The sequence below is a fragment of the Thunnus albacares genome, chromosome 18 (assembly GCF_914725855.1).
Source record: "Thunnus albacares chromosome 18, fThuAlb1.1, whole genome shotgun sequence".
Lineage (NCBI taxonomy): Eukaryota > Metazoa > Chordata > Actinopteri > Scombriformes > Scombridae > Thunnus > Thunnus albacares.
Genome location: NC_058123.1, coordinates 29667198 through 29680538, shown reverse-complemented (window position 1 = coordinate 29680538; position 13341 = coordinate 29667198). Strand labels below are relative to the sequence as shown.

General features: G+C 38.4%; 1 protein-coding gene and 1 pseudogene across 3 annotated transcripts in view; one reads left to right on the top strand and one right to left on the bottom strand.

Moving 5' to 3' along the window:
• The window catches only part of syk (spleen tyrosine kinase), a 37780-nt gene that overhangs the window by 12853 nt on the left and 11586 nt on the right, over positions 1-13341 (top strand). For all 3 annotated transcript variants that reach the window (XM_044334288.1, XM_044334286.1, XM_044334289.1), the window contains 2 exons: positions 8317-8788; positions 9496-9656. In XM_044334288.1, the coding sequence (XP_044190223.1) occupies positions 8387-8788; positions 9496-9656 (563 nt within the window). In that variant the 5' untranslated portion in view covers positions 8317-8386. The remainder of the gene's footprint in view (positions 1-8316; positions 8789-9495; positions 9657-13341) is intronic.
• LOC122969025 lies at positions 2805-5593 on the bottom strand (annotated as a pseudogene).

Genomic DNA, 13341 nt, shown 5'->3' with positions numbered 1-13341 from the left:
ACGGACATCCTGTGAAAGAAAAAATGTGTCAAAGAGTATGATAACGTTGGAAAGTTCTCTTAAATTGCCGACACCATAATTTTAAATATACATCTGATATTATCTAGCCTATTGATAACATAACTACAGTCACTGATCTGAATGCTCATTTATTATCAAATAAATACCGGAATTGAACCGTCATCCCTCTAGTAATACGTCCGATCCTCTAACCTTTAGGCCATCACTGCCCACCTACAGTTATACATTTAATCTGTCATTGGTTTTGTGGCAAATCAGCTCCTTCACCTTGTTAATGGCAGCAGTTTTGCCCTTTTTGGTGAAAACTCCTTTATATTCATCACATAGTTTCATCAGCAGGTTTGTTCTGCTGCGGAGAAGAACACCGCTCTAGTTTTCTCTTCTTTTTGTGACATACTATCATCTTTTTGACAATCGACTCTTCTGGGCTGCGTATGCACTCTATGCATGTGAATACTTCAAGCTTATTCCAGCCTGGCTAGACTTAGCGTTGACTAGACGCAGCTAAGCTGCGTTAGTGGAACAGCTTGAGCCTCAAGTGAAAGTTGACGTTAATTCTAGCCAGGCTTTTTCAAGTAAGCGCAGCTTTCTTTAGCTGTGTTGATGGAACAGCCCTCTGGTCACTCTTCTTAAATTAAAGCAGTTGCTTAAGAATGTCTGTTTCCCAGCAAAACACATGCAAAGGGGACTTAGAAAGCTGTATCTGTACTGGTTTGTCATGTCCACGATCAGCAGCTCAGCTTGTGCTGGTTGGGTGAGAGATACATATAGATAGGCCTATATACATAGATACATAGATACAGAGATACAGAGATACATTAGTGTATGTGTGTGTGTGTGTGTTTGTGGGAAGTGACTAGATTTCTTTACAGCTCTCATATTTTCTGAAAAAAAAAGAAAAACCTTGATTCAGACATGTTGACAGAACAATCTCACAGCAAGGTACATTTAGTAGTTGTTCTGGAACTTGTGATCATATCATATTATCTTCCTCTGCAGATGGACCCTAGTCAGTGGTCATGAAATTATGAATGTTCAAATTTTCATCAAAATGTTATAGTCTATGATTTTTTGTTTTGTTTTGTTTTGTTTTGTTATTTTTCTGGTAGTGGGACATTGTTGTTAATATTTGGCAAAATTGCTCAGCTAAATTAACTATTTACCATGCTGCCTACATTTGAAGAACCAGAAGTTGACATTTCTCTCATTTCCACCATAAAAAATACAGCTGAATGATATATTATCGGGATGAAGGTATGAAAACTGACAAAACATCAAAAATCTTAAGTGCATGGGTGCAATGAAAGATCTGAGTATGTTCGATTAAGTGGCAGAGTAAAAAGGTTAAACATATTGTGCTGCTCTTGATATGTAACTAAGGTGAAATGTTATTGTTTTAAGTTTCTTTAAGACATTTTGGCAAAACTGACACCAATTCAGGAATCATTATTTGTTCTGGTCTGAATCTTCAGAGTGGCATTCCACATTTTCTCTGTATTGTTTTGAACATTTCTGAAATACAATATATCTCTAAAAACAAGTAATTATATGATGGAGCTCTGCAGCTGTGTTCTTCCACTAATGACATATGTAAAAATACAGTTTTGGTGCTCAGGAACTCAGGACATCTATTATTTGTAGTGCTGGTGATTTGATTCCCTGCTTCTCCTGTTGAAGTATCCTGAGCACGACACTCTCAGTCTCAATTCTCTTTGATTGTACCCAAGTGGGAAATTTGCTTTGCAGCAAAATGACCTCAATCAGTTACATATCGATAAAACAGCAAAAACAGTCAGACAATACAACACAGTACAGTGCCCATCCTGGTAGTTGTTCAACCAATCCTATATCCAAAGCCTGATCAATTCTCCAGTCCAGCTAAGAAAAGTATGGCAGGAGTTTAACAGACTTATAGCAACAGAAACAAAGGATGATTTATTCCTTTTAGTCAATCTAGGTGGAACCCTGAGGTGATGACCAGATGGTAGAACTCCCTAAACAAGGTTGGTCAAAGTTTGAGGGTAATCAGTCAGTGAAGGTAAGGCTAGACCACTGAGACTAGTATTTTAGATGATCTGGCAAATGACTGGGGACAGCGGCTGTCATATATACTTAGGAGTAAATGAAGGAATGGGAAGCAGGTGGTGTGGGGATTAGGTGACTGGGACTGGCATGGAGACATTGTTTACAGGGAAAACTGAAAATCTTGAGCAAAAAGGTGCAAAAAAATGAAACTGAAGCGACAGACATGACAAGGATAACCTCAGCCTTCCTAAGTACCCACTTCATGTTCATGTTAGAGATGAACCTGACTATTGTTTTTGCTAGACAGGCTGATAGGGAAAATCTTGTACTTGTTGAATAATTGTTGAAGAGACTCCACAGGTTCCAGTTGATGCGTACTTTAATATACAAAGTCTATTGAGAACAAATATCAGATGTCAGATAAGCCTTTGGCACAGTTTACACATGGATACAGTCATACCAAAAACTTAGCACAAACAGGAAAACAATCACTTCTTATAGAGTTGCTCAGGTCACACCATTAGGGAGGGGAGAAACAAGGACAGTTGGTGTTCAGAATAAACACTGATTGGAAAACAATGCAGGAAGCTGTTGTTACCCATCCAAGGTTACTACCTTATCTCCAAGCCTGGCGCTGTGAACCTAAAACATCTCTTGTATGAGTAATAGTTAAATTTTCTTAAGACAAATTTGTTGTTGTGTTTATATTCAACCAAAACACATTTTGCTGCCAGTACTGTCATATTGGTAATTGTCTTCTAGTGTATGACTGTTGATGTTGGACACCAAATTGCTCTGATGAGCAGGCCAGTGCATAGTAGCATATTCATTGCCAGAGCAAACAGGATCACTGAGATGGTACAGTCTGACATGTGATGCCTTTCCAGCATCTCCTGAACAAGCTTGTGAGGCATAGAACCATATGTGTTGGCTGGGTCCAACCACAGCACCATCAGGTCAACTTTATTCTCCTTGGTGTCTCTGAGGAGCTGTGTGACAACTCTGGTGCACTCAAGGCACCCGGGAACACCAGAGATGCCAACTTTCTGCACTGAGGTGTTGATGTAGTGGTTCTTGAGTAAGAAATCCACCAGCCGCTTCGCTACAATGCTGAAGAAGATCCTTCCTTCCACACTGAGTAAAGATATGATCCTGAACTGGCTGATGTTCGTAGGGTCCTCCTAGTTCAGAATCCACATGCCTTCTGTGCTGTTCTTGCTGCACTAACCTGCCTCTTCTCCATATAACCTGAATGCTCCTCCAGATGCGGTGCAACAGTTTGGGGCAATGCTTGTACACCTTGTAAGTTGTTCCACTTGGACTTGGTGCTGAGCTGGACCTAGCCTTCTTCATCATGTCCTGTACTTCCTTCAGGAGTGACTCCCTTAGGTTGAAAGGTTCAGCTGGCTCTGGTGGTCATAACAGTGCTTTGCTTGGGCCCAGATCTTGGTGTTTATTGGGGTCATTGAAAGTGCTACTGAAGTGTACTTCCTCTTTTGAACAGGCCAGGGGTCCACTAGCTCTTTCCTTCCTCTACCATGGGTGTTGCTCAGCTCTTCACAGGCTTAGGAGCCTCCTCCTGAGCATGGAACGGAGTTCTGCAAGTGGTGGTCATTCTTCTCACTTCCAGCCTTATATCGTTTCTTTCAGGCTCTCAACTCCTTTCTGATGTTGTGGATTTTGTCCTCTGGTTTTTCTTGTAGGGCTGCTTGGGTCCTCTTTTTACCTTGACACCAAACCTCTCAGCCACCATGCTCGCTATGATTGTGGTCATATTCTGTAATGTCTTCTGCACATCCCCTTTAGCCGTTGCTTCCAGCACCATGTCCATCTCGTTGTCAAACTTCTGCCACTCAGCCATTATGCAGGCTTGAGGCCATCTGATCCTTTTCTTCTTGTACCGTATCGCTCGAGGGACTGCTTGCCCCACTTGGAGGCTCTGGGCTCTGTGGGATGCTTTCTGGCCTGACTCCTCCTCTGTCTCACCATGTTCTTCAACTGCACATTTTGGTGCTTGCAGTCCCTCTACATTTCATTTGTGCCTGATGGATCTTAAGGCCTCTTGCATTCTTGCAGACCTTGCCGCAAGAACACTCACTGGTAGTCGTTTGTCATTGTGTGAAGTTGTTAACCTTACAGCTGTCCTGTTGGGGTGCTCATCTCCCCCCCTCTCAGGCTTCCGCATTGGCTTCCTTTTAAAGCCCCAGAGGTTGCCGCTTGGTCCTAACTGAATGTGACACGAGCGGGCATCAGCGACAAAATCAGTTTTATTGCTTTATCTTCTATTTTAATGTCCTAACTGGCTGTGAGCGACGCAGCGCTGAGCACCGTGGTGCGGCACACCGTTCTGAGCTGAACTTATGTCGGACACCCTATTTCTATTTACTACCTGTCGCTTGTGTTGAAACCACATCATGGACGAGGAACAGCTGATTCATTTAGTTGAAATGAGGAGGTATCTCTATGATACCTCCTGATTTTAATACAAAAACCTAAATAATGTAGCAGCTGGCTGGAGGGAGATCACCAAGGAGCTGGAAGTTTCTGCTTAAGTTGCTGTTGGCTACATTGTATCATTTCCAGTAATGAAACCTCTAAATATCACAATATAAAACGTGTGTTTTCTGTTTAAAAAGTACAAACGTAGGGTAGCAAGTACTCACCCATCTTTTACTTGGGTGGTTATGTCTCAAATCTGATCTTGAGTGCACAGCTGATAGGTATGTGGTTTGTTTACATGATGTAACAGAAGTGCACATTTAACAGATTCAGTGGGGAGAGAGATGTTACGCGATGCAACGTAATAGATGGACGCTTGCTCGCCTTTAGGAGACGGTGTATGGCATTGTACTATTGTCTATCCACTGTGGAAAGAATTCTTAAAGACTATGAAAGAGGGACTGGGCTGTCCTATTCATAGGACACCCAAAATTTGTCTCCTAAATGATGAAACAGAATTTAAAGGCATTAATAAAAGGCAGTTTCAAGTGTTAAGTCTGGGTATAATTACAACACTGAGTCTTATCCTGAGGCATTGAGAAAGCCCCAAAGCTCCCACTTTCATTCAACGGATTAATTAATTAATTTGTTAACTAAATCAATGTCTTATGAAATGATGTTAACCAGATTAAGATTGGAGACACATGACATAAACAGAAATGGAATATGGGAAAATTTTCTTTTTTTATTATAGGATCTTTTTTTCTCTTCTTTCTTTTCTTTTTCTCTCTCTCCTTTTCTTAAACTGTTGTGTTAAGAATTGTTTGAAGAATTGTGTTTTTGTATTTATTTATGTTGTTATATGTTTAAAATATAAAAAACAAGGAAAAATAATAATAATTTGGTTGGATAAACTGCCTATGCTGAGCTAAAAATTAGAAATCCAATAAAATATTCAGCAGTTTAAAAGTTGAAATTTATTTTCAGATCAGTCAATTTTGGATGAATCCAGTAACTATAGCAGAGTGTTTTGTTCCCAGTTGCAATGACAAAGCATTTTTGATTTGCTACAGCTCTGATTCATACCTCTGACTGGCTTCTTCTCCATAGCAACGGCGGATCAGACTCATGGGAGCCTGACAAACATCAGAGACTGAAACTGAAATGATTCAAACTGAACATAAACCTATAGAATTCTTCAGTTATCCAGGAGACTCTTGTGATCATTAGAAGAAAACTGTGAAATGGTGATTGATTGTGACTGATCATAACCATAGTGTTTGTGAACTTTGCTAGACAGTGATGCAATGATCCACTAAAAAACTGATAATGAAGATTGAATGGCACAAAATGATCTTCTCCTGACAAAATGTCTGTGTAGAAAAATTGCTGCTTGAAGCTAAGTCAGTGAAGTTATGCAAATGGGCAAAGTTGTGGGTTTCTTGTTATCACTTTACGAGCAGATGATGCAGGTTAAAGAAAGAGAGAAGCAGTGTTGAGGACATGTTACACCCCAGTAGGTCTCTGTAAGACAGATCGGTCCACTAGTATCTGACAAATGACACTTGATTCACTTCATTGAAACTATTCTATTCTCTTCTCTTCTATTGGAAACACATGAACTAATTGGCTGGCACTAGCATTTATTGGGCAGTGGTGTACAGGTTAGAGAAGCCGATGTTTGATTGGACAGGCAGAATAATTATGTGGTAGATCTTGTTAAGTGCCTCTCCCATGAGCATGGCATGTAAGTGAATGCACTCATTAGCTAACAGATCAGGCTGTGTGTGTACTACGAGGCTTCTAGCTGTGAGTGAAGAGCTGGGCGTTTCAGCAAAAGAGCAGCTGTGCTTATTGAACCCCCCAGGGTTTGTAAAAACATCAATTTCTAATTTTATCTACTTTTCAATGTGTAGCCAAGCCACAAAGTTGTTTGGGTGAATGTGGCTAACAAGTGTGAAAATTGTGTGGATTCATCACATTCCTATTGATAATATAAAAATATTCATTAGTGAAGCTTTAACTATAGTTTATTTGCCATAACTCAGCTCTCAGATGTACATTGCTTTGGATAAAAGCGTCTGCTAAATGAAATTAGAAATTGTAAATTGTAAATAACCAGAATATTTTCCAAATGTAACTAATATTGTCATTGCATGTGTCGGTTTCAGTTTCAATAAAGATTATTAAGGACATATTAAATTAAGTTGTTACGCATCTAAAGGTAATCGTGAATGTTGTGAGCTGGAGTCATGACCAGCCAAAACTAAAGTGAAGATATCTTAATTTGAGTTGTCCAAAAGCCTTTTTAAGATATTTAAAAACAAATAAGTAGTATTCTTGAAGGAGTTTTGATAAGGCATATTTTGTAGATACCCAGTTATCATTCTGATGAGTCCAAATTTATTACTAGTCTCCAGTCAAAATGCAGTTGCTATATATTCAGACTGCTTAATCCCCTGTGTGTAACTGAAAATATATTGAATTGTCAATCTAATCGGTGTCAGACTTGTTAAAATGTACAAGCAAGTATTTTGTGTTAAAAGAACTTGCTTCTGTGGTCAAGCCAGAGGCAGACTGCAGAAAGTGCAGAGGAGTTTGCATAGGTGTCTTCTGTAGCGTACTGTGGTTATTCTGGTTACTGTGACAAGCATGCTTCTGCTTCTGTCAGCCTAAATGTGACAAATATTTTGTGTCGATGGTTATTATGCACACTTGTCAGTTTTACCCGGCCTCGGCCTAACAGAGTGTAATGACGGTGATGTTGGCCAGTCTCCTGAATCTCCTGAAATAGGCTGAAACCTAATGTTTTGGTGACCTATTTCTCTATTAATAACATTGCTAACATGCTAATTAGAGCTGAGTATGATGGGAATGTCATTAGTTTTGCAAGTATTTGGCCCTAAACCAAAGTATTAGACAAAGTAAGATGAACCCAAGTTATTACAGTTCATCCTGGGGGGAACATCAATATCTTTACCAAATTTCATGGCAATCTAGATGTCAAAACATTTCACTCTGAAACAAAACTGTCAACCTGCAGATGGCACTAGAGAAATATCAGTGTATCACCAAAATCATTAGGATTCATCCTCTGGCAATCATGAATGTCTGTACAAAATTTTATGGCATTCCATTCAATATTTAGAAAGATTGCCATCCGTAGAAGCATGCTGCTTGCATGACTAAACAGCTCAAAACAGGATTTTTATTCCACTTAATGTGGAACTACACAATTATCTTACAAAGTGAAAAGATAATTTTTGTGTGTGTTATCTAGCACCTCCATGTGGTTGCATTTGAGTGCCAGAGCAAGCTACGATGCCTGTGGTGGTTTGTTTTGATTGATGCAATAGACAAAACTTCCACTTATGAATATCAAATATCAGAATCTAATGGGTAGATTATATTTATCAACAAACCATGATGGTACATGGGCTCAACAGTGTCCCCAGAAAGGTTTGGATTTCAAATATATAAAAAAAACTTTGTCTGTCATTAGGGAGGAATGTCTTGCAGTCTTACCAATGCCCTGAAATATTCTCATTAAAACAAAAGCTAGACACAGAAGACTTTGAGTTATAATTGTTCCATTTCTAAAGTCAAGAATGAACGTCCACTAATTTTCATCATAGTATCATCCAACACTTTCTGTTGGATATCACCCTACTTTCACTTGGTGACTCAGTATTTAGAAACTCAGATTTTCATTGTTTAGGCTAAAAATCTTTGATTTCTGTAAGATTGAAACCAAATGTCTTTTTAAGAGTACATTTCAAAGACTAAATTAATCTTTTCTCCTGTTTGGTTCAACTTTTTTTTTTTTTTTAGGTTAATTGCATCCTGGTGGCTGCACCTTGTGAGGGGAATTTCTTAAGGGAGCTACCATCCAGTGGCCAACATGGCTGACAGGGTGAATACATTGCCATTCTTCTATGGCAACATCACCCGGGAGGAGGCAGAGGACTACCTGCGACAATCAGGCATGGGCAACGGCTTATACTTGCTACGGCAAAGCCGAAACTATCTCGGGGGCTTTGCACTGTCTGTGTCTCATTCAGGCCGCTGCTACCACTACACCATTGAAAGAGAACCCAATGAAACATATGCTATCGCTGGTGGTAAGAGCCACAGGAGCCCACAGGATGTGATTGATTACCACTCCCAGGAGATGGATGGCCTTGTGTGTCTGCTGAAGAGGCCCTGCAACAGACCCAAGAACATGCAGCCCAAAGTGGGGCCATTTGAGGACCTGAAGGAAAAACTGATCCGGGAGTATGTAAAGCAGACCTGGAACTTACAGGTTAGTTTCTGCGATGTCAGCAGAGCAAAAAAATACCAATAGCAACACAGTCAGACTACATATTTAAAAACTGTGGTTTATTTTAACTTGGGTTTTATTTTTGTAAGTCTGACCATCAGTCTATCGTTGATGATAATTATACACTCACCAAGTAATTGCTGATTTCAAAAGGCTAAAAACAGGTCCACTAGGGCAAGAAACACGAGTGGTCAGATTATCAGACAGGTTGTAAAACAAGGTTATCTTAACCACTTTATTTGGAGGTCAATCTGAAAGCACTCACACCTAAATTGTCACCACAGTCTACAACTATGGTAAGTAGAGTAGGACAAAGTTGAAGCAGGAAGTCAGTCTGATGGATGCGACAATTGGCTTTGTACAATGTGTTCATATTTCTTGACTCGTCAAACTTCTTTATGCCACCATGTTACCAGATATCAGTTATTACTTTGGTGAATACAATGTTACCATTATGATAGACTGATGGCCAGATAAAACCATGTCATAGTTGTAATAAACCATTGTTTTCCTGGAATAGCTGGTGATGTACACAATTGAAAAAAAAAATCTTATCACAAGGTCCACTTAAGTAGATTGGAATTTGAAAGCTTTGGCGAAAAAAACAAGTAAGTGGAGGTTGTGATGTTATATTCTCTCTCAGGCTTATTATAAGAATTGGCTCATAGGTTGTGTGTGTGTGTGTACAGGGGGCAGCTCTGGAGCAGGCCATCATCAGCCAGAGGCCTCAGCTGGAGAAGCTCATTGCCACCACCGCACATGAAAAAATGCCCTGGTTCCATGGATCAATAACACGAGAGGCGTCTGAGCCCAGGCTTCAAAATGGCTCCCGTACAAATGGAAAGTTCCTGTAAGTATTTTACAAGTATTTTTGTATAGCTTTTGGCTGTTTATATAGTAAATAGCGTAAAATGAATTGTTACAAATTCAAACAAATTTGAAGAATTATTTTATTATTTGTGATCATCTTCTAAATTGCTGCAGAGCTCACAATATCTAAAACATGCTTGTGAGGATCACTGCATGGTGTGGGCAGTAACTGACAGGGACAAGAAGGTCACTGAAGTTCTGACTTGGAAGGAAACATTTGGGTTATCTAATTTTTTACTTGTAATGACATAATGTGTACACAGCCTTCTTAAGAATCAGTTTTATGACATTGTAATTGGATGTATTATAGTTTGTGTTTGCAGATAAGAGACTGTCTTCTTTTGTGGTTTATCCCCCCCGGTTGTCTATCCCACCCTGCGTGCTGTTATTGGCTGGGGGCTACACATCCACCGCCCAAAGGTTGATGCCCAAAAATGTCCTGAACAAAGCGAAATAATACAAACATAAGAAAATACAGGCAGAGGGAAGGGTCTCTGTGGATGAATACACCACCACACAGTTCTAGTGGGTCATAAGTGATGATTGAGAGGGATTACTTTTGTATGAGTCTATACATTGTTTTTTAAGAAAATCCTGCAGTGTATACCTTTAATGATTTACTGTAGTGGCTTATTTAATTTCAGACCATTGAGACAGCACACTTAAGTCAGCTTTTCCAAAACAGTGGTATGTCCCCTCTATGCTAATGAATTACATAGTTATGTGGTGCAAATGTCAAGTATTTCTGCTTTGTGACAGTGTGAGTCGTGAAATGAATGGAAATGCTGCAAAAGCCAACATCTTAAGTCAACAACTGCATCAGTACTTCAGTATTTCATGTGAAATATGAAATGTTTGAACAAAGTGAATGAGGAATATTTATAGCAGCTGAAGCTTCAGTTGAGAGGCAGTGGTCTCGGCTGAAGAAACACAGAGGAACTCACACAGACACACACACACATACACACTGTGGTTTCCGCTCTGGCAGTTTGCAAAGGACTTCCTGAAGTAGCCAAACAAGAGGAAGAATGACAGCGGGTTGAGATGTGACTGTTCTGTCCCTTTCTCATAAAGAGTCTAGAAGGAAACTTTATTTTTCCACTGAAACACAGCCTCAGTGTATGATTATAACTTTAAAATAAGAGTGTTTCAGACACACTATACCCATGGCTTCTGGAATCACTTGCAAGGTTTAGTTGGTTTCTAAGAGTGGCCAACAATGGCCGACAATAACATGATTACAATTGGTTATGCTATACTTCTAAATACTTTTTGCATTTTGTTATGGTTTAAGAATATAATTTAGATCACAAAATGTAGGACCAGCGTAGTTATAAATAATCACACACACACACACACACACACACACACACACACCATCTATTTAAGTTCCTGTTTAGTTCCTGTAACTGCATGGGCTTTTCTATATACTGTAATGTCAGTGCAGATCCTAATATTAGAAAATAGTTACACCCATTTATAGACCAAGTCACGGCTGATATACTATGTGGTAACAGGTGGGCTTAAATACCACTAAAACTGTCACTGGTGGCAAGTACCAAAAGAATAACAAATGAAACAAAATGAAATCATAAATGAATATCTGTTTAAAAACAAGGCACATGAAGATGTGATGAAGACATTTTTCAAGACTAAAACAACAGAGATAAAACAGGTAAGAAACAAGACAGAAACAGGCATGAAGCATTGTGTAAAAACAAATTAGACAAGTGATCAAACCAGGTAAGTGAAAAATACATTTACAATTAATGCTCTTTAAAACCTTCTCTGCTCTGCTGGCGGACAAACACACAAAATCCACTTTATAAAATTGTAATTTGCCTAAAGACAGTTATATTTATTTAGTTATATTTTGGGACGAGGAACTCAACAATATACTGTAGCCAGGAGCCAACCTGTGAAGCGCTGTAACTGTAATAAGTAAAATCTTTAACATCAACTTTACTGAACAGGAGTGATATGATGTCTGCTGCATTTTCTACAAGCCGAGAAGAAGAGATTGTTTTATGACTTGAGCTTCTGTATAAGAATTCACATCATCTAAATGTGATCAGGTAAAAACATATATGACCTTTTTAAAGATCAAAAAGACAAGAGCATAGAGAAAACCCGGTTTTTGAAATACTCCCCAGTCAAATGAGCGCTCTCTGTCAAAAATAACATCAAAGTTTGAGGCTGCAGGTTTAACATTTGTGTTCAGAGTAGAGGTGGACTGTGGAGGACTAAAGAGACAAGTTTTGATTCATTTGTCTACTGCTGAGTACTACTGAGACAAGGAATTAGAAAGGTTCAAATACACAACTGTTCTTATAGTTAACTGCACAATTTATCACAAATACACACATGCATATGTAGTGAGGAGATATTAATCTCCTCTGGAGTCAGAAGTCATATTTTTCAGAGCAGCTTTACATTTTGAATGGTAGGTGTTTGCCATGTAAAAATGAGTTATTTTATTTTATTTTACATGTAAAATGTCCAAAATACATAAGTCTTTATACATAAATCTTCATGTGATATCACATGAAAACATCTGTGGTTCAGCAGATGCATGTGCGTGTCAAACTGCATTTCAGATATGAACCACATGTGTATGAATTTATGAGATGATAATGTCGTTTTACATCATGTCTCAAATTTGCCATGAAAATCTTAAAATCACATATACTTATATATCATTTGAATTTATCACATTTGAGCACATTCAAATGTGCTTTTTTGTGGGAGAACAATTATACTTTGCATCATATTTTCAGTAAATTCATGTATGTCTTTAAGTTTGCATTTTGCACATTTTTTAAAAAAATTTATGAAATTATTGTCAAACAATAAGGAAACATATGCTTGAATTCAATTATTGTTATTATTGTATGACAGCATTTTACACAGAAAAATGGATTTTTCACCAAAAAAACTGTTTTGTTTTGTTTTTTTTAATTTTTGATTACACAAAAAGACCAAATTCAAACAACACAAAGACAGTATACAAGGACAGGACTTCTCTGTTCTACATAGAAGGTTCAGGTTTCTATTCATTGTACTGGCTTTATATCTTCAACAGTCAAAACACTTCTTAAACTAAATTAACTAAAGTCTTTTGTAAGTGTCCATGGTCAATCTAAGCCATTATCTCTATAAAGCCCCTGCAGGGCTGAGGCTGCATGTTCCATCATTATCAATTCTATAAAAACAAACAAAAACAAGTTGATTTCCTTACTTTCCAATTCATGAGAATGATCCTTTTCACAGGAAGGAATGCCAATCTTATCAGGCATCTTGTGTTACTAAAAAATTGGTTTTTAGTAAAGAGAGTTTAAATTCTGTCTACGTGTTATATGCAATATGAGGAAGAGCTGTTATTGAAAGCGTCAAAAGTTAAATATAACAAGTTCCTCAAAGTAAATCCATCACAGACATTTAAAACCATAAAATGTGAGCATTGATAAGATAAGAGGTAGTGAAATCATTAAGAAAAGGAGATATAAATAATCTTCCTCTTCAAAGAGACTTTACATATCTGCCCTCCAGACTCTTTCTCTGAGGGAGAAGACATGTTTTTCTTTTAACCTTGAAGCATTTCCTGTATGGTTTTTTCTTGATCTTTGTACTGATAGAAATATTGAGACAGCAGACTGTCTGCTCTT